Source organism: Lotus japonicus, chromosome 2 (assembly GCF_012489685.1).
Source record: "Lotus japonicus ecotype B-129 chromosome 2, LjGifu_v1.2".
NCBI classification, from domain to species: Eukaryota; Viridiplantae; Streptophyta; class Magnoliopsida; order Fabales; family Fabaceae; genus Lotus; species Lotus japonicus.
Window position 1 is genome coordinate 89,815,678 of NC_080042.1, and position 18,448 is coordinate 89,834,125.

General features: G+C 37.2%; 3 protein-coding genes across 4 annotated transcripts; all 3 read right to left on the reverse strand.

Moving 5' to 3' along the window:
- Window positions 1–1,598: 1,598 nt before the first annotated feature.
- Window positions 1,599–4,108, reverse strand: LOC130740822 (ATP-dependent RNA helicase eIF4A). Its single transcript, XM_057593531.1, has 7 exons — window positions 3,924–4,108; window positions 3,786–3,834; window positions 3,570–3,707; window positions 3,252–3,491; window positions 2,343–2,382; window positions 2,158–2,255; window positions 1,599–1,910 (listed from the first exon to the last, which is right to left on the reverse strand). Exons 1-7 carry the CDS (start codon window positions 3,971–3,973, stop codon window positions 1,893–1,895), a joined length of 633 nt encoding a protein of 210 aa, XP_057449514.1. The 5' UTR covers window positions 3,974–4,108; the 3' UTR covers window positions 1,599–1,892.
- Window positions 4,109–4,790: 682 nt separating this feature from the next.
- On the reverse strand, window positions 4,791–7,533 carry LOC130740823 (probable calcium-binding protein CML20). 2 transcript variants are annotated; one of them, XM_057593532.1, is made up of 7 exons: window positions 7,375–7,533; window positions 6,976–7,102; window positions 6,856–6,892; window positions 6,735–6,762; window positions 6,222–6,374; window positions 6,051–6,153; window positions 4,791–5,047 (listed from the first exon to the last, which is right to left on the reverse strand). In XM_057593532.1, exons 1-7 carry the CDS (start codon window positions 7,375–7,377, stop codon window positions 4,983–4,985), a joined length of 516 nt encoding a protein of 171 aa, XP_057449515.1. In that variant the 5' UTR covers window positions 7,378–7,533; the 3' UTR covers window positions 4,791–4,982. The 2 variants fall into 2 exon arrangements, with proteins under 2 accessions (XP_057449515.1, XP_057449516.1); XM_057593533.1 differs by having other exon boundaries at window positions 7,203–7,486.
- Window positions 7,534–10,557: 3,024 nt separating this feature from the next.
- On the reverse strand, window positions 10,558–12,178 carry LOC130740824 (heat stress transcription factor B-1). Its single transcript, XM_057593534.1, has 2 exons — window positions 11,617–12,178; window positions 10,558–11,515 (listed from the first exon to the last, which is right to left on the reverse strand). Exons 1-2 carry the CDS (start codon window positions 11,818–11,820, stop codon window positions 10,814–10,816), a joined length of 906 nt encoding a protein of 301 aa, XP_057449517.1. The 5' UTR covers window positions 11,821–12,178; the 3' UTR covers window positions 10,558–10,813.
- Window positions 12,179–18,448: the final 6,270 nt, after the last annotated feature.

The window sequence follows — 18,448 nt, forward strand, 5'->3', positions numbered from 1 at the left end:
AGCATTATTTATTATTATTATTATAGAATGAAAAACACATTTTTTTCCTTTACATGTGTAATAACTTACAATAATATATTTTTTCTATCTTTTTGACTCAAACTAATTTAAAAGTCAAGCAAATGAATAATCTAAAACTGATAAAGGGGGCTTTGATATCAATATATAAATTGACACCTTCAGAAAAGAATTACAAACAAACAAAATCTAGGAGATAGGAAGAGAAACTGAGAAAGGGTACATGTATATTTTAACTTTTATCCACTTTATGCTCCATATACTCTCTAGTTTTATGCCCTTCGCAGTGTGTTTGAACTTTTTTTATAGTTACTTCTTTGTGACTTAGAATTTGATTTTTTTTTTCATGTTACTATTCATCCTTTTTGTTGACGTTGATGGGACTATTCTGCACTACAGCAAAGGAAAATGGGTGACCATAGTGAAACAAGGAACGATGAGCATCAAAGCGGGCTTGAGAGTGACAATTTTGAAGGTGCATCTGGTGGCAATCAAGATGCAGGTGGTGACCAACTTCAGCAGAAGAATAAGAAACAGAGATACACTCCTCAACAACTTTGGGAGCTTGAAGCGTATGGCTTTGTGAAATTCTTCATTTTTATCTATAAGTGCGATTCACATGTTTTGTAGGATGATTTTCATTTTGGTTTTTGCTCATAACTGTTTTAGGTTGTCCATGGAGACTCTTTATCCCAATGACAAGCAAAAATTGGATCTTAGTAAAAGGATTGGCTTGGAGAAAAATCATGTAACTTACTGGTTTCAAAATAGAAGAACTCAGTTGAAGGTAAATTGAACTACATTAGTATTTGTATTAGTATTCATGAACTTGTTTGTTGATGTATTAAATGGATTTTTCCCTTGAATCAGATGCAACGGGAACGTTATGGGAACACGCTTTTTAGACAGGAAAATGAGAAGCTTCAGGCTGAGAATTATATGTTGAAGGAGACCATGGAAAATGCAAGATGCAATCATTGTGGTGGGCGCCTAACCGTCTGTGGTCAAGCATCATTGGAGATGAAGAAGTTAATAATTGAGAATGCTCTACTACAGGATGAATTGAGTCGTCTGTATGCCTTAGCATCAGCTAAGATGCAACCATGAAACTTGAGGGAACTGAAACTCGACATAAGCTGTTTTTGACATTTTGAATTTTGATACATAAATGCACAGCTATATGATACAACAATGGATTGATTAAAAACTTGTTTTGGTGAAATTCGAATAAATTTTGTGGCTGGGATTCAGTGAGATTCACTTTAATGTGGTGGGATAAAACATTTTCTGTATGTTTTATGTTGAAAATTTGAAATGCATGTTGCGACGATTCCCCATTGGATTCTTTTGTAAAACAGTGTATTCTCATGTCACTTAATTTGTTATGCAAGTGAATCACCTATGGCTTATGTTAATACACCCTTATCAATTATTAAAAGAGTGTGATGCTAGCACTCCTCAAATGCTTATTTACTTAGCCAAAAACTTATTCAAATAAGCTCAACAGATCTTATAAGTTGGATACAAATACTTACTGATAAGATTTTTTTTTTGAAACTTATAAAAATAAACTCAAAATATTTTACACGTAGGTTTGTAAGCTATTTTCACGAGTTTAATCAAACTCATATTAAAGTGTTCAATGCTACAATAAAATAAGTTAAAAAAAGTTGTTTCAAACTTCACATTTCACTATGAAAGGGTGAAAATATTCTAATCATAATATTTTTCGGTATATTTTCTTTGTAGTAGTGACTACCGAGTACTGACAGAATATTCAAGGCAATGTGAGAGCTTCAAGTCTTCAACCATTGATGAGGGCAAGCAATCAAATTCTTTGTTTTCTTCAGGCAGCGGCAAAGACTAAAGCAACTTCATAAAATGTCAAGAATCTGCAATATGTTTAGTATACATTTCTATGAGATCAATTATACTAACTGAAAAGAAAGAGGATCAATATTAATAAAAAACAAAACTAAGAGAGTGCTTCTTCTCCTGATAATACATAAAATCGAGTTCTTGGTCTACAAAGATACTTACATATATGAATAAACTTCAAACAATTCAAGGAAAGATGAATTTCATGAGATCCACATATAATCAAAAGCACATCATATCAGAGTAAGTAAGCAAACTTACTTGCATTGGCATTTCTGGCATGAGAATACCAGTGCTTTCTTCAATACTTTTTAGAGTCACTACTTCCCCACCAACAACCATATTGATGACTATTCCATCTGCACATTAGAGAGGAATCTCAGCAAAAAGGAAAAAAACATAACTGTCACATGACAAACTATAGAACTGGGTAGCAGAAAAAGGACCAGCGGTTAAACAAGCTGCCAAACGCCTTCCATATGTTTCCTGCACGAAAGACAAAAATGATGAGAAAAATATATAGAATCATTAGGGTAGGAAGAAGAGATAATATGGATAGACACAAACACCACTTTCACAATGCAAAAAACAATAGGCCAACATTCTTTCATCAATTCTGAAGGTAAAATGCATCTATGTATGATTCAAAAAGAGGCGCATGATTCTTGAGAAACAAGTCTAATCGGAGAACAGGAGAACCAAATATCAATGATAAACGGGGAACAAGTTCCCTTCACAATTGCGAGTGGTAACGGCCAGCAAAAGTTACTTTATGTAGTAAGACTGAACTAACCTAATGAACGAAAATGGCCAGCAACAAGTTCCTAGTACTGTGTGTTTGGAAATTTCCCTTCACAATTAATTCTAGCTCCAAAATCTAATGGATGAAGCTACAAATCCTAACTTTTGTGGTGGACATGATCCATTGTGAGAGTTCACACACATATTTCACAGCAATACCTTACAGTATCCGAACATAAATCACATCAATTTCACTTTAACATTATTCAATCCTTACAACGATGATCCAAACACGCACTATGATCACAAAAGCCAACTTGTACAATCTCAAGAACAAAGGAAACAGCCACTTAATCTCACTCACTTTTTTTACTGTCCTGTATACATGGTCATTTGTCATTTAGAATAGTTAATTGACCAAGGATCTTTTGCACAAGCAACACTAGATTCGCAGTCGCAGATTGTCACCACAATTAGTATTATACGACGAAAACAATGAAAATCAATTTTGCAAAACTAAATGCTACAGATTACAGAGGACATTTGCAGACATGAATGCAGAAAATTGTAGTAAATACCAAGTACCAACTAGAGATAAAAAGGAAGAACCAGACCTTCTTTGCCGGCAACTCGTAGTTAATGAGAAGATGACCATTCAAGGGAGGCTCTCCAGAAGCAAGAAAGGGAAGGCAAGCATCTGTTACAATAATCATGTGAGACCTGTCAACTTTCCCTGCCTCATCATCATCATCCTCATTCCCTGCTCCAGCATGATTAATCTGGTTCCACTTTGCTGTGACTTGCCGGAATTTGTCTAAAATTGAAGCGCGTTCACCTTCAGCAAGGTCACTGTACTGAGATGGGGAAAACAAAGATGAATCAGCAAAATTGAGTAGAAAATTGCGAAGAATCCCGAGGAGAAGGGGACGAACCAATGCAGAAGAGGAAATGAAGGGGAGAGCAGAAAGAGATGAGAAGAGAGAATCAAGGTCGTCGCGGGTGCTGCAACAGATAACGATTGGCAAGCATGATCGTCGACCCACCAAATCGAGAAGATCAACCAGAGTTTGCTGCAATGCAATTACGCAACCGTTTTCAGCAAACACAGTTTTAGATTCACGAATTGAAGAATTGAATAAGAAGAGTACCATTTTGACTTGAAGCCTGTCTACTGCGAGGTAGAAATGGCGTGAGTGACTGAAGATAGATTCATGAAAAACAAAAGGTTAGAGAAGAGACAGTGAAAATGAATGGAAGGAATGAGGAAGGGAAGGGAGGAGAATGACCCGCTCTGAGACGGTGGAGACGAAGCGTCGATGGTGTCCATTATTCCCATCCTCCTCACTCCAACCACCGTGTGCCCCTTTTTCTTATTCCCCCAACTCTTTTTTTATTTTTTTTTATTTTAAGGAATTCCCCAACCTCTTTACGGCAATCAATTTTAAAATGAAGCTATGACACCTAACTTGTGTAGTGTAATCAACTATGAATATTTTTTTTGGAAAAACTAACATCAATCCACTAACATGAAAGATCTCAAAATAAACTTCATAGGGAGTCCTCAATGATACATAAAACCCATATAACAACCAAGGTGTACTAATTGAAGGAAAATTGTAATAGAATTCGAAAATTGCACATGAAGTCATGCCTAAGCTGCACTCTTCTTCAGCTTAGCAAAGCTCTTGTAGCACCTGCCCTCTTGATCTTTGTCAACATACCTATAGAAATTACTTTTCAATCGTGAGAATGTATAATTGTATAGATACCTCAGTTTTGGCATTTGTCGAATGTAAAAATTCTTAACCTGGTTGAATTTTAGGGATGGCGTTAATCAGAATCAAAGTTGATGAATATAATTATGGACAAAACTTTAATATAGTGGCTTATGTGCATTTTGTCCTGTTTCCCAATCAATTGTTGGAACTAACTGATTCAGATGCTATGTATATCATGTGAAGTTATAACAATATTACTATTCGGAAAAAGAAAAAAGTTATAACAACACTCTACACATAAACTGTCATTATAACACCAAATAACCATTGTTTATTTAACCTGACTCATTTCATTTTTAAACTTGTTGAATAGTCAATCATCATTTTGATAAGCTTTTTTTTTTGGTACAAAGCATTTTGATAAGCTAGCGTCTATTATAGTGTAACTTTTAACTTGATTAGAAAATGCTCTGCGCAGGCTGTTCCCTTTAGGCTTTAGGTACAAATGTGAAACATGTGTTCATAGGCAATAAATATACAATCATAACATTATACTCATCATTAATACAATTTGCACACATAGATATGACTAGCCAAACAAAGATAAGTTACTTCACATAGATATGACTAGTGATGAAAGTTAGTTCTTTTCATCATCATGAAGAATTCCTCTGGATCAACCTCTCGATCTTCTGCATATTACAAAGCCAAAAAGCATATAAGCAACAAACATGTCAAAAAATAAGAAGAAATTTCCCAAGACTTATGGCAAAGAGAGTAAGAAAAAAGTTTATAATGACTGAGTAAGACGTATGCACTGTCAACCAATCATGTTTACAATATGTGAGAGAGACAAAAAAATTACTGAAGTAAATTAAATTAGTTTGTAGATCCAGATGATGATATGACAAATACATGTATACTATGCTCATACACGTATACTATGCTCATCTAATAATCGAGCAAGCCAGAATTAATTACTAAATCTGCAGTTAAAAAGAATGGCTATATTCTATTGCTCCTTCAACATTTGTACGGAATTTGTCATCCAAATGCATAGACCACACTTGAGAATAATTAGACCAATGAAAACACTCCCTCTATTTCAAAACCTACATAGAATAATCTACTACTTAAATGTTCATTAAGGAAATATTCTCATTGAAAATATGCGTACTTATATACTATTTTGTATTAAAAAAAAATTGTAAACCTTTTTTCTTTTCTTTTCAATATTTTCAACTTTTGTTTTCTCCCTCTAATTTTCTCTTACACTGCTCACATGTATGCACCTGTTGATGGCGGGTTTCAGATCAAGGACATTATCCTGAACTGCTATTAATAAAATGGGGAAGGAAGCCAATACAAAGACATTTTCCTATTAATCAAGAACATGAACGCAAAGAAAATCAATATTTCCTAATTACTACACAAACGCTTTGCTCACCAAAGTAACAATTATGATAAGGCAGCCTCAAGCATATATGCGTACTAAAATAGGACCAGTAGTAGGAAATTCTAATGCAGAAAACCACTAATTTGTAGTTCAAAGTAATGATAATATTTTTTTCATATAAAAGCAACTCTATGTTAGTGAAATTTGAACATGCTCCCTACCCAGTTCACCATAGTATGATGTATGAGAAGTTTAGCTGTAAAATTTGAAAATTTGCAAGGATGATTAGGATAACTTACTATTTTGGTCTGCTTCATCAACCATCTCCTGAATCTCTCTGTCAGTGAAATTTTGACCTAACTCTTTTGCAATGCGCTTGATGTCTGCTGCAGATATCTTTCCCTGCATTGACCACAAACAATTAGAACCAAGACGAATCATAAATCATGTATAGCAGTGAAGAAATTCACATTTTTATCTTGATCGATAATATGAAAAGCTTTCATGAGCTCCTCTTTAGTGTCTCTTTCTCCTATTTTGGCGGTCATCATGTGCTCGAATTCATCATAATCAATTGCTCCACTTCCATCCTTGTCCACATCTGCTATCATTTGCTCAATTTGCTGAAATTAACCAGTGGATTATTTATTAGAGATGCAAATAGAAATCTAACAAAGAGAATGGCATCAGGAAATCTAGACAATTTTGTACATAACCAATGACTGCTACCCTGAATTCAGATTTCATCAAAAGCAACTGACTCCCTATCTGAGTGAGGATAGGGACAACCACTGCTAAACGTTAAAACTTAAAACAACAAAAGAGGGGCAATCGTGGGAATTTAGCTTCAACTATCATAGAAAGATAATTCGCTCCAATCCTCATAAATTTAACAACAGCCACATAGAAGAAATCATTTTAACTTGCAAAACTCCATTCAAACATAGGAAAATTGATTGAATGTACTGGGATATAGATGATACCTCTTCTGTCATCTCAAATCCAAGTGCCCTGTCAAGACAAAGATGTGTCGGTTACGGAATCCAAATAATATACCAGAAACATGTTAAGTTAAGCTTATGAATCACAAATTCACAACCATACCTCATGGCAACATTAAGCTCCTTGGCATCAATAGTACCTAAGAAATCATCAAAATATAAGCAAGGAGGAAAACAGTTTGACTATAGTGTAAATTTTGATGCTAAAGTCTAAATATAAAACCTGAGCCATCAGTATCAAATAACTCAAAAGCTTCCCTAATCTCCTGCTTCTTCTGCGTGGGCAAATTGTGACGTCCTCTTGGTTTATTATTGTTGTACCTCCTGGATTCCCCTCTATACAGAGATGACTGAAAAGGTAATTACAAAGATAGTTATTTTATGTTTATTTTTCCTAAACCTAAAATTTGATAGAGTTGATGCATCAATTGAATGAAGGGAACCCAATACCATTCCTTCAATAATGATTAATGATCTACTGGTTCAATTTTCGAAAGATCGCAACAGGAAAAGGAACAAATTGGTGTGGTGAGACATTAGATTAGGTTAGGAATTTGACAGAGAAGAAGCTTGAAAACTAAGTGAGTGAAGTACTAGATAGGTTATAGCAAAGAGATTGTACCATCTTCGATTGAGCTAGGGCACCAACACCACCGGGATTGAATCAAGGTCTCAGAATCTTTGTTCGAACTTTCGATATTTCGAGCAGTTGATGAAGCGCGTTAAGTTTTTTTTTGTCAGATGAAACGCGTTAAGACAAGACCCACTAAACTAAGATTTGATTCTTTCGCAAAAAAAATGGGCCATATATATGATTTACCTGTCAGTACAAAAACATTGGCCCAGCAAGGTATCGCTTCCAAACAAAATTAATGGCCCAATGAAATTTTCATTCATGTTTTACAACTTCTTAAATTCTGCTGTAATAATTGACAAAAAACAAATTCTGCTGTAGTGCGCAAGTATATAATCTTTTTTTTATATAATTTTTTTAAGAAATTATTATATATAGTGGTATTATAAAGACATTTTAAGTCCCCGAATGATAGCTCTTAAGAGCTTGAGGACATATGGGTTGGGTAGGGATGGTTCAGGTAGGATGGCAACGGGTCGAGTCAGGCTCGGATTTTGCCTTTTCCAAACCCAAACTTTTATAGCAAACCCGTTATGGCCTCAAACTCACGTCCTAACCTAACTTGATGTATAGAGTTTTTTGCAAAATAAAATGTAACTTATATGATTTTGTTATGAAAAAAACATTTTATACCTTCTTTGCAAACAAATATAGTATCTTGTTGAATTGTTAACAAATCAAGTTGTTAACATGGTATATATAAGAGTAATTTTGTAATTTTATATATATTGTTCGGGTTCGGGTTCGGGTTTCACTAATACCAAACTCATCCCCGAAGGATAGCTTAAGTTGTAAGAGCTAGGGACATAAGGGTTGTGTGAGATGACGAATAATTGTTTGTTCACACCTCAAATATGAGGTGCAAATAGGTGGAGGATGAGGGAGATATGAAGAAAAGAAAAAGTAAGAGGGAGAAAGTATAAAATGTGATAGATGATAAGAACTTAAGAAGAGAGAGATATAAATAAAAATAGGTAAAAATAAAGTGTATAAAAGATGAGGTGTGGATATATCATTGTTGTGAGATGAAGGGTGAAGGGTTCGAATCCTGAGGAAGACTAATTTACTAACAACTAACATTTACCTATAAAAAAACTAATATCAAACTCAAACCCGATCATGTCGGGTTTTGCCCGTAACATCGGATTGGTTTCGAGCGGCCCCTACGAGTTTGGATTATGTTGTCATCCCTAGGTCCAGACATTAATTCCTAAAATGTGCAATATATTTTTTCGATGTAAAAAAAAAAGACATTTTACACTGTTAACTAATTAAAATAAGACTCCAAATTTTGAATCAATGCTCCAAATTTTAGACCTCATCCGGCTCTGCAAGAATTGCAATATGTACATACACCGAAAAACCAATATTGCGGCTTAAAGGGTGCTACAAAAAGGTCAAAAAGATAATAGTGAGAACACATAAAAACAAGAGGACAACTTGTGTACAGCCCATAAAACGGTTGAAGAAAACCAAAGAGGGATATGGTGATGAGAAATGGTGAATGTAGAAGCTCCAAAAACGATAATAGAAGTGATCACATGATTGGGATTGTGGCGATTGCTGGAAAGATGGCATAAGAAGCTTAAAAAAGTTAGCTTATTTGTTTAAGCAATAAAATCAACTATTATAGTAGGAAATCCATCTACTGTAAAAAGAAAATCTAATGCGAAGAAGAATGAATCTTTCTATGAGAGAAAGAATCATTACAATTTTATCAAGTTTTTAAAAGAAGTCCCCAAAAGGAAGGTGGATTGCTGGAAAAAAAACTCATCACTACTCGTGATTTCAAGAGATAGAGAAATATTAATTATTTTCTTCTTTTATATATTTTCAGTGGTTTTTGTTGATGTTTTTTTCACTACTTATTTGTCGCTTTCCTTATGTAACCAAAAAATCATACATTAGGCCTCCATGTTGAGCTTTGTTTTAGGGGTGTACAAGGAACAAGATAAGACCAGTTTCAGTTGTTCCATACCCGAGTATTGGTGGGTCAATCTATAGATCATAACCCGTCCCTAAACTCGAACCAACCCAATAATGTTAGGATCGGACCAATATAAGATAAGACCAAATTGACACGAAAGGTGTTGAAAATCTTAAAGAAAAAATTATATTTGATATTTGAAATAATCTATTATTAGATTATAATAACTAAATGTCTATTTTATACTACTAAATACTAATGCTTCATTGAGCGAAAATAAATTTGTGAAAACATATTGTATCCTCTTTTCAAAAAAAAAATGTGAAAAAATATTGTAGCCTAAAATGTTATTAGGTTTAGAGTTAATTTAAGAACTGGAGTTCAAAAATAAAAAAGTTAATTTAAGAACTCATGATCTTATCATCAATATACCAAAAAAAAAGAAAAAGAAAAAAAAAGAAAAATTAAATTAAAAAAATTATGGAAGAGAGAAATATTGCACATCTTTATGCATATTACATAAAGCAGTGCTCTTGTTAGCTGATGCGTGTGGTGTCTCTTTTGTGAGACCGTAGTTTTTGTTTTCTTAAGGCAATGTACCAAAAAAAATATTACATAAAGCAAAAAATATCAATTGATATTAGGATTAGTCGGTGACTAGTTGGACAAGTCGTGCTTGACTTGTTCCCAACCTTAGATATTAGTTGGGCCAATTTTTTAAACCCAAATTTATACATAGACCCGAACAAACTTTTTTTTTTTTTTGAAAGTTAGACCCGAACAAACTTGATAAAGTGTAAGTTTTACTAACATGGGTCAATACAGATTCATTGAAAGGGTACAACCCCTACTTTGTTTCATGTGCCAAAATCAAGAGGGGGCTAAAAAGTATATTTGTTTATGGACTGAAAAAACGGATATTCGTTTTGTCTAAAAAATAGATATTTGTTGAAGTGGACCACACAATTTTGACACCTTGCTCACATCATTGGAGATTTGGAGGCATGAAAGCTCAACCATATGGTGCCCACAATTTTTGCTCATCTACACATTTCCACATGTATAAATCATTGATCATCCAAATGAAGGAAAAATTATATCACTATTTTTACACACACAATTTTCTTTTCTGAAGTTTCCTCTCAAAGCAAACCAAACACAAAGGTAAAGTATAAATTCAGAACCCCTTAGGGATCTTGTATCTCTCCACCAATTATTTAATTTTGTAAGAAATAACAAGCATATTAAAAAGGGAAAAAGACATTTTTTAATTAAACTATAGTAATAAACCCTATTATCAACCATGATTAATCTTTGCACTATCATAAACCTATATCATGTTACAGCACAAATATACAACTCAACATGTTTGGAGCAGCTTTGGGCTTCTCCTCTTATTTCTTTATTTGCTTCTTTTTTTCCTAAACAAAATAAACCAGAAAAAACTATTTTCTGATTATGGATTGAGTATGTGTGGCGATCCAAGGTGTTTTGTTTTGTTCAGCTGCAAACCTTGCTACTACTATTCATCACTGCTTTCACATTCACAGCACCAAAATCAACAACAGTAGTAGTCTTTGAAACCTTAGCAGGTATTGGAGGCCCACCAAAGCCCATTTGGTCTTCACGCTCTCTCTTATTGTTTCTTTTTTCACAAAAACTCTTTTCTTTCAACCAAACCCCAAACAGTTTCAAACACTCTCCTTCACCTTCACATTTTCCCTCACCTACCGCGTTATTTTCATCAGATCCATAACTCCCTTTCCGCATTATACGCTCGATCTGATCGGGTCCCACCTTCAAACGCTCCCTCAGAAAACCCACCAACTCTTCACACTGCTTCTTCGCACGTGCCAGCTCCCACCCCAAAGTTTCATTCTCCTTCTTCAATTTCTCGTTCTCACTCGATAAATTCGCGCACTGAAGGGTTGCCGGAGGAAGAGTATTAGGAGGAGCGGTCGTTGTCTCCACCGATCCCGGGTTCTTTGAACCCGGCGAAGACGTCGACGTCGAGCTGGACCCCACTTCATCACCGCCGGAATTCGAAGTCGAGTTTCCGGATTTACCAACCTCCGGAGCCTGCGCTGACGGTTGCGCCACCACCGTCTTGCGCCGTTTGATCTCGGAGAGTAGCTCTCTCTTCCCTCGCTTGAAATTCTCATTCGCGAATTCCCATTTGTCTGGTACGATCTTCCTGAAACCCTAAATATTCAAACAAACAAAAAAACGCCCAATTCAATTAGCAAATCGGAAAACGTAGAACTCAATCTCGATTAACAAATCAAAGGCAAGAATGAACATACATAGGTATTGAGCTGACGCACAAAGCTGGAGAAATTGTTATGCTTGAAGTAACTGGGAAGCAAATCCTTAGCAAAATCCGCATGCTTCCACACGACGAAGGTGTTGCCGCTCTCGCTCCATGAAATCACATCCTCCGTCGCCGGATCGTCCACCATCTCATACGTTTTCGTCAAGAACGGCGCCGGCACCGATCGCTGTGACATTTTTTCTTCCCAAATTACCCTTCACCTACCTCACAAATGACAAATCTGTTTTTCTTGATTTTTTTGTGTGTTCTAACTACCTAATTTGATGTAAGATGAAAAAAGAAATTGAAAAGGATTGAGCGATTTAGGAAGAACAACTAAAGAGGAGAAGAGCGGTTAAGAATTCCCAATCCCAGCAATAGAAGCCAGAGAGGAAGAAGCGAGAGTGAACTAAGTGCTTTCTAGGACGATCAGAATCCATGAGTAGTAGTAACGCGATTTTGGAAATCAATTTGGGTGATGACACTGACAAATACCATAATTCTCCATACAAGTGTTGTGACTTGAGAGTTAACACAAAATTCTGGTTCTGGATTCTTCTTTATATAACTGCGGAAGGGAACTTAGTCCAAAGTGACGTGTGGGTTCTAGAAATTTTGAGAAGCACTAAAGAATTCTAAAGTTACTTTGGACCGAACGATAACCGCATCCACACGTACCCATTCATGCCACTTCTTCACTTTGATTTTTTAAGGCCAGAATTTGGAAAATGTTGCACACAAACACGCTTTTTGTATGGGTCATCGTTGGCTTTTTCTTTCCTCATGGAAAAATAATAATAATGTTGTTTCATGTGAAAATTTTCTAGAGGGAAGCTTCATCTTTTCCTTGTACATTTTCCTTTTATTCTAAGTGCGTTTTACTTTTGGCTTAATTGCAGTTTTCGTCCCTGATGTATAGCGCTTGTGCAATTTTGGTCCCTTTTGTTTAAAACGTGCAATTTTGATCCACCTAAGTTCTAGACGTGACAATTAGGTCCTTCCGTTAGTTTTCCGTCAAATCGTTAACGCCGTTTGCCTATGTGGAGCTCATTAATGACATGGATGTGACTTTGTGCGCCACTGGGATGCCACCTAATTAAATAAATAAAAATAATATTAATTAAATTAATTTATAAAAACTCATAAAGAAAGAAAAAACCACCGCCCCTTCTTCATCTTCCCTTTCATCATCTTCAGTTCTTCATCATCTCACCTTCATCTTTCAATCTGAAGAAACCCATAATCAAAACACCCCCACCCAAAACCCAGCAACATCAACCTCAAACCCCTCCCCTTCTCCCTCCCACACTCAGCTCATCATACCCAAACCCAAACCCCTTCACCTTCTCCCTCCTACGCTCATCAACCCAAACCCTCACCCCTTCACCCATAAACCCTCCTCCTCAATCACCCAGGTCGACAAGCTCGTCGAGGACGCTACCTCCGAAGCCCTCGACGAACTCGATTGGGCCACCAATCTCCACCTCTGCGACCTCATCAACACTGACAAGGTCAACAGTATCGACCTCATCCCGCCGTCGAGAGGGTGCTTTACGAGATGGTTCGCTTCATCGACGATCCCCACACCGTCCTCAACAACCAATTTGTTGTTTTTCTGAACTTTTTTGGATTTGGGTAGAGTTTGAAAATTCAAATCGAGTGGAATTCGATTCTCTGGTCGTGACAATGAAAGCTTGGCTCCTATTTTCGCTCCTCCTCTGTGGGTTCCTGTGTGTTAAAAGAAGAAGGTGAAGGAAAGAGGGATCGATGGGGTGAGTGTTTTTGGTGTTGAGAAGAGGAGGAGGAGGAGGAGGAGATGCTTGAGTGGTGGTGGGGCGATGGAGAAAGGAGAAGAAGCGACTGGCGGTGGTGACCGGTGGGGCGGTGGTGCTGTATCTCTAGAGATGAAGGAGGGTTATTAAAAATACAATTTAGAAGTAAATTAAAATGAAAAGAAAATTAATTATTTTTTTAAAAGGAAATACGACATGGCATTTCAGTGTCACACATTATCAGTTCCAGGTCATTAGTTAAGTCCACATAGGCAACTTCTGTTACCAATTTGACAGAAGGACCTAATTGTCACGTCCAGAACTTAGGTGGATCAAAATTGCACGTTTTAAACAAAAGGGACCAAAATTGCACAAGCGCTATACATCAGGGACGAAAACTGCAATTAAGCCTTTACTTTTTCTTCCCTTTTCTAACGGATGGACGCGTGTGTGTATTTGTACCTTTTCTGAGAAAATGGCAAAGAAACAAAAGAATAATAATAATAATTAGATTTGGCTAGACGTTTGTATTATTAAAATAACAAAAATGATAAGGCTGAGGAGATTATGATATCATAGAATTGGATTGGATAAGGAATGGGAACGGGGAGTGTGAGAAGCAGGAGGAAGAAGTGGGTGCGAGGGCTTTTTCTTTGGTTTCACCTAACTCTTTCCATTTTCTCTCACTTGCTTCTGTTCATGGTTATCGGAGGAATTTTTAATATTAGAGAAAAAGTTTGATGCACCGACGGTGTAAAATTTTTTTACACGGTCAACCAATCAGATTTCAAGGATGTGAGAAAATATCTCTTTTCATTTAATTTCATTAATTGACTTGTCACATTTTTGAAATCTGATTGGTTGACGGTGTACCGTCGGTGCATCAAAATTAAACTCTTTTTATTATTCTAAGTTATGTGATTTGTCGTCTTTCGTCGGTTGGTCACCTCATTTGGTTTCTTCATTTTCTTAGCTTTTGACATTTCTGGCTCTTCTGACCGCCCAGCAATTATTATTAAAAAATAATATGCGGACAAAGCAAGCATAAGACTGACTCTATATTTAGTATGTATGTAAGCTGCAAACGTATTCACATGATTTGTTTTGAACTTTATCACAATTTAACTACTAATTTAAGCATTTCCGTGTTTAAGCAACCGTGTGCATTAGCAACCAGAATAATGTCTATATATCTACACAAACAATATACATCCAGATATATATTTCGTGAATGTTTGGAGATAGTTTGATAGGCAATCATCTCATATTCTAAACTCTCATTTTCTTATGGAACAGACAAATAGTAGTATGAAATTATAATCAAGACTAACTAATGATAAACATAAGGAGGAAAATGAAGAACAATAAAATAAATATTTAAGTAATAGAAAAAACAAGTTAAAAAAATTCACACACATAACACACCTACTAGATTGGATATTTTTCATACCAACGGTTTCTTCCATCTTAAAAGGAATTCATGATTCATTTGTTCTAGGCTTAATTGCACTTTTGGTCCCCCAACTTTAGCCTTCTTGCGAAAATCGTCCCCAAACATCAAAATTAGCAAAAACTATCCCTAAAGTTTACACCCGGTTGCAAAATTGGTTTTCCGTTACACTTCCGTGAGAAACTAACGTTTTCTGGGTAAAAAAAATTAAAAACCCAAAAAATTCATAGAGTTTTCATCATCTTCAACAATCTTCATCATCTTCATTCAAAACCCAGAAAATCCCACAAATAAAAATTATCTCAAGTTTTTTTTTGAAACCACATGCTCTAAATCAAAATAATTCTATTTAACAAGATTCAATGCAATTTACATGAAGATGTATGAAATGAACAAGCACAATCATGTTGAAGAGACATTTTATCCCTTTGTAATTTCTGCTCCTTATCTTACAAAGCTTGGTTAAACTTTCATCATGTCCTTCTTCCTCAACAAGAACCAAATAACACAAACCAAGCTTCTCTTCATCTTCCATTACCAACACCATTTGATCCTTCTTTCCATAGCCATGACTAACCACTATTCTTCACCTCATGAATCCATCTCCAAATAACCATTTCCTCAACCACACCAAACAGAACCTCACACTTCACCATTGAAACAATTCCAACATGAAGACACCACCTCTTCTCCCTGTCAATCGCCACAGTCATTCCCCAATCACCATAACCAGAAGGAAAAGATGAAAGGAAGAACAAAAACCCCAACATCACGCACCACACAGAACCGAAACCACCATGCTATTAAGCCACATCTTAAAAACCCCCAATTTTCCCTATCACCCCAATCAGAGAAGAAGATGAAAGAAAACACCCCAATTGTCATAACCATCTCTCGGTCACCTTGGTTCTGATGTTTTCATCGTTTCCCTCTCCCCATCGCCGTAGTCAGCTCCATTGTCGCCGCAAGGGTCACCCCGACGCTCCATGGCATCATCCTCACCGAGTCTCCATCGCCCCACCTCCTCGAACGCCGCCGTGTGTTCCAGCCGACTCCGTCGTCCCTCTCTCTCTCTCTATCTCCGCCGTCGTCCCTCTCTCTCTATCTCCGTCGTCGGCTTCTCTCTCTCGCGTTTATGAAGATCAGGTTTCTGAAGAACCCCGACCCCACCATCACCTGCAACCGATCGCAAGAAAGGCACCGCCATTGGCAAAGGATCTGGGTTCTTTTCGCGATTTGGGGTTGCTGGGTTTCGGAAGATAAAGAAGAAGATGTGGGAGGAAAATGAACGCGAGAAGAGAAGAGGAATGGGTGAGGAGAAGAGGAACGGAGAAGAGAAGAGAAGAGAAGAAGAAGATGAACGCGATTGAGGGACAGAGAGGAGAGGCAGAAGAAGATCGGTAGAGGAGATGAGGAGAGGAGAAGCTGTGATGAACCCTAATCTTCCACTCCCTCTTGCTTACTAGGAAGATGAAGATCTGAAGAGCTTCCACTATTTTTTTATTTTTTTTCTTTATTTTTTAATTCATTTTTAACGGAATATTCTGTTAGTTTCTCACGGAAGTGTAACGGAAAACCAATTTTGCAACAAGGTGTAAACTTCAGGGATGGTTTTTGCTAATTTTGAAGTTTGGGGACGATTTTCACAGGAAGGCTAAAGTTGGGGGACCAAAAGTGCAATTAAGCCTTTGTTCTATAATTTTGAACAACTAGGTCTTGGGTGGTGCATAGGATGTATGCTACCGTCTTTGTTAAAATTGATACCCTACAAGCATCGTCAAGAGAAGTCCCGCTCTAACCAAATAAGCCTTTATACAGTATCTAACCTAGCTTGCCTTCAGTATACTCACAGTCTGGACATAGCTTAATGTTCTTAGAAACATCTTCAATATTGATTTGCTAAAACTATAAATCACCCATAGCCTTAGTTGTCCACCTGGTCCCTTGGTTTGGATATAGCTTAATGTTTCGTGAGAACCAAATAGGATAGTTGTATGGCTAGCTAGAAAATTAATGAACTGAGTTTTGGTTTGCATGTGTTAGATGGTCCTCCTTGAGATTGTAGGGGTGACTTTCATTTACGAGATCTACCTTAGTTTAAGATTTTTGTTTCTACACCTTTGACCCCTTTTAACAAACAAAACTTTTATGTGTTTTGGCAAAAAAATAAAAAATCACATGTGTATATTATTCTCACAAGATAAAATTTCTGAATTCAACACTGATAGCAAATTAATGAGGTCAATTTGACTAGATCAATCTCTATATATAAACGTTCCCCTTCAAATCCAATTAGCTGAAATAAGGGTTAGTTTGGTAGAGTAGGGTATTAGACATGTTGGAGGTTCAAACTAATCTTCTTGAGTCGGATAAATGTAAATCTACTGCAAATGTTGTTTAAGCCCAATAATTTTTTCCATCTTAAACTATGATATCATTCTGATTTCTCTCTTCCTAAATCATTGGAAAAAAGTGATCAATTAGCCAAAGATGCATGTATAATGTATGTCAGGAAAAGGAAGAAAAAAAAAGCAAAAGACGTAATTGAAACGCATAAGCAAAAATAGCACCCACCATTTCACCATATATAGTTCTGAGATTTGAATGGAAAATGACCTCATTCGTTTGATGTTTATAGGTGTGGCGATAGATAACCACCGTTGTCATTCACTTATTATCCACTTAGGGCTCGTTTGGTGCGACGTATAGTATAAGGTCTGATAGTATAAGACCTGATAGTATTAGGCCTGATAGTATTAGGCCTGATAGTATAAGCCCTGATAACTTTCTTATATTATCCAGCGTTTGGTCATACTCTGTATAATTTACCATATCGTTTAAAGTAATGCAATTTTATGTTTAACGAAGTATTGAATAATGATATATAATAAAAATCAAATATGGAGGTGATTATAACGGTGGTGGCGGTGGTGATGGAAGTGGTGGTAGGTTGGTGTTGGTGGCTGTGATGGTGATAGTGGAGATAGGTTGGTGGTGGTGGTGGCAGCGATGGTGGTTGTGGTGGTGGTGATGATAGGGTGGTGACGGTAGCGGCTGCGCTAGGGTGGTGGCTACGGTGGAGGGTGGAAGCAATGGTGGTGGCGATAGGGTGGTGGTTGTGGTGTCGGTGGTGGTGGAAATAGAGTGGTGACGACGATTATGGTGTAGTGGCGATAGGATGGCGGTTGTGGTGGTAGAGGTGGAGGTGGCGGCAACACCGGTGGTGGCGATAGGGCGGCGACGGTGGTGGCAGCGTTGGTGGTTGTGGTGTTGGCGACGATAGGGTGGTGGTGGTAAGGCGGTGGCGGCTTAGTAGGGTGGCGGCGACGGTGGAGGGTGGAGGCAATGGTGGTGGTGGCGATAGGGTGGTGGTTGTGGTGTCGGTGGTGGCGGTGGTGGCAATAGAGTGGTGGCGGCGATTATGGTGGTGGTGGCGATAAGTTTGTGGTGTCGGTGGTGGCGGTAGGGCGGTGGTGGTGGTGGTGGCGGCAACACCAGTGGTGACGGTAGGGCGGTGGTGATCGGGTGGTGGCGACAACACCGGTGGCGGTGGTGGTGTCAATGGTGGTGTAAGTTGGCAGCAATGGAGGGTGGTGGTGATG

What these genes read in the sequence shown, in the direction of transcription:
- LOC130740823 (XM_057593532.1), bottom strand. An exon ending in GAGCTTAATGTTGCCATGAG is followed by an intron (nt 6,763 to 6,855) that starts GTATGGTTGTGA and finishes TTGTCTTGACAG; the next exon opens with GGCACTTGGATTTGAGATGA. An exon ending in TGATGAAGCAGACCAAAATA is followed by an intron (nt 5,048 to 6,050) that starts GTAAGTTATCCT and finishes TGTAATATGCAG; the next exon opens with AAGATCGAGAGGTTGATCCA.
- LOC130740822 (XM_057593531.1), bottom strand. Translation starts at nt 3,973, where the DNA reads ATGGGAATAATGGACACCATCGACGCTTCGTCTCCACCGTCTCAGAGC. An exon ending in TCTCCACCGTCTCAGAGCGG is followed by an intron (nt 3,835 to 3,923) that starts GTCATTCTCCTC and finishes ATCTATCTTCAG; the next exon opens with TCACTCACGCCATTTCTACC. An exon ending in ACAGGCTTCAAGTCAAAATG is followed by an intron (nt 3,708 to 3,785) that starts GTACTCTTCTTA and finishes ATTGCATTGCAG; the next exon opens with CAAACTCTGGTTGATCTTCT.
- LOC130740824 (XM_057593534.1), bottom strand. Translation starts at nt 11,820, where the DNA reads ATGTCACAGCGATCGGTGCCGGCGCCGTTCTTGACGAAAACGTATGAG. An exon ending in TGCGTCAGCTCAATACCTAT is followed by an intron (nt 11,516 to 11,616) that starts GTATGTTCATTC and finishes TTGAATATTTAG; the next exon opens with GGTTTCAGGAAGATCGTACC.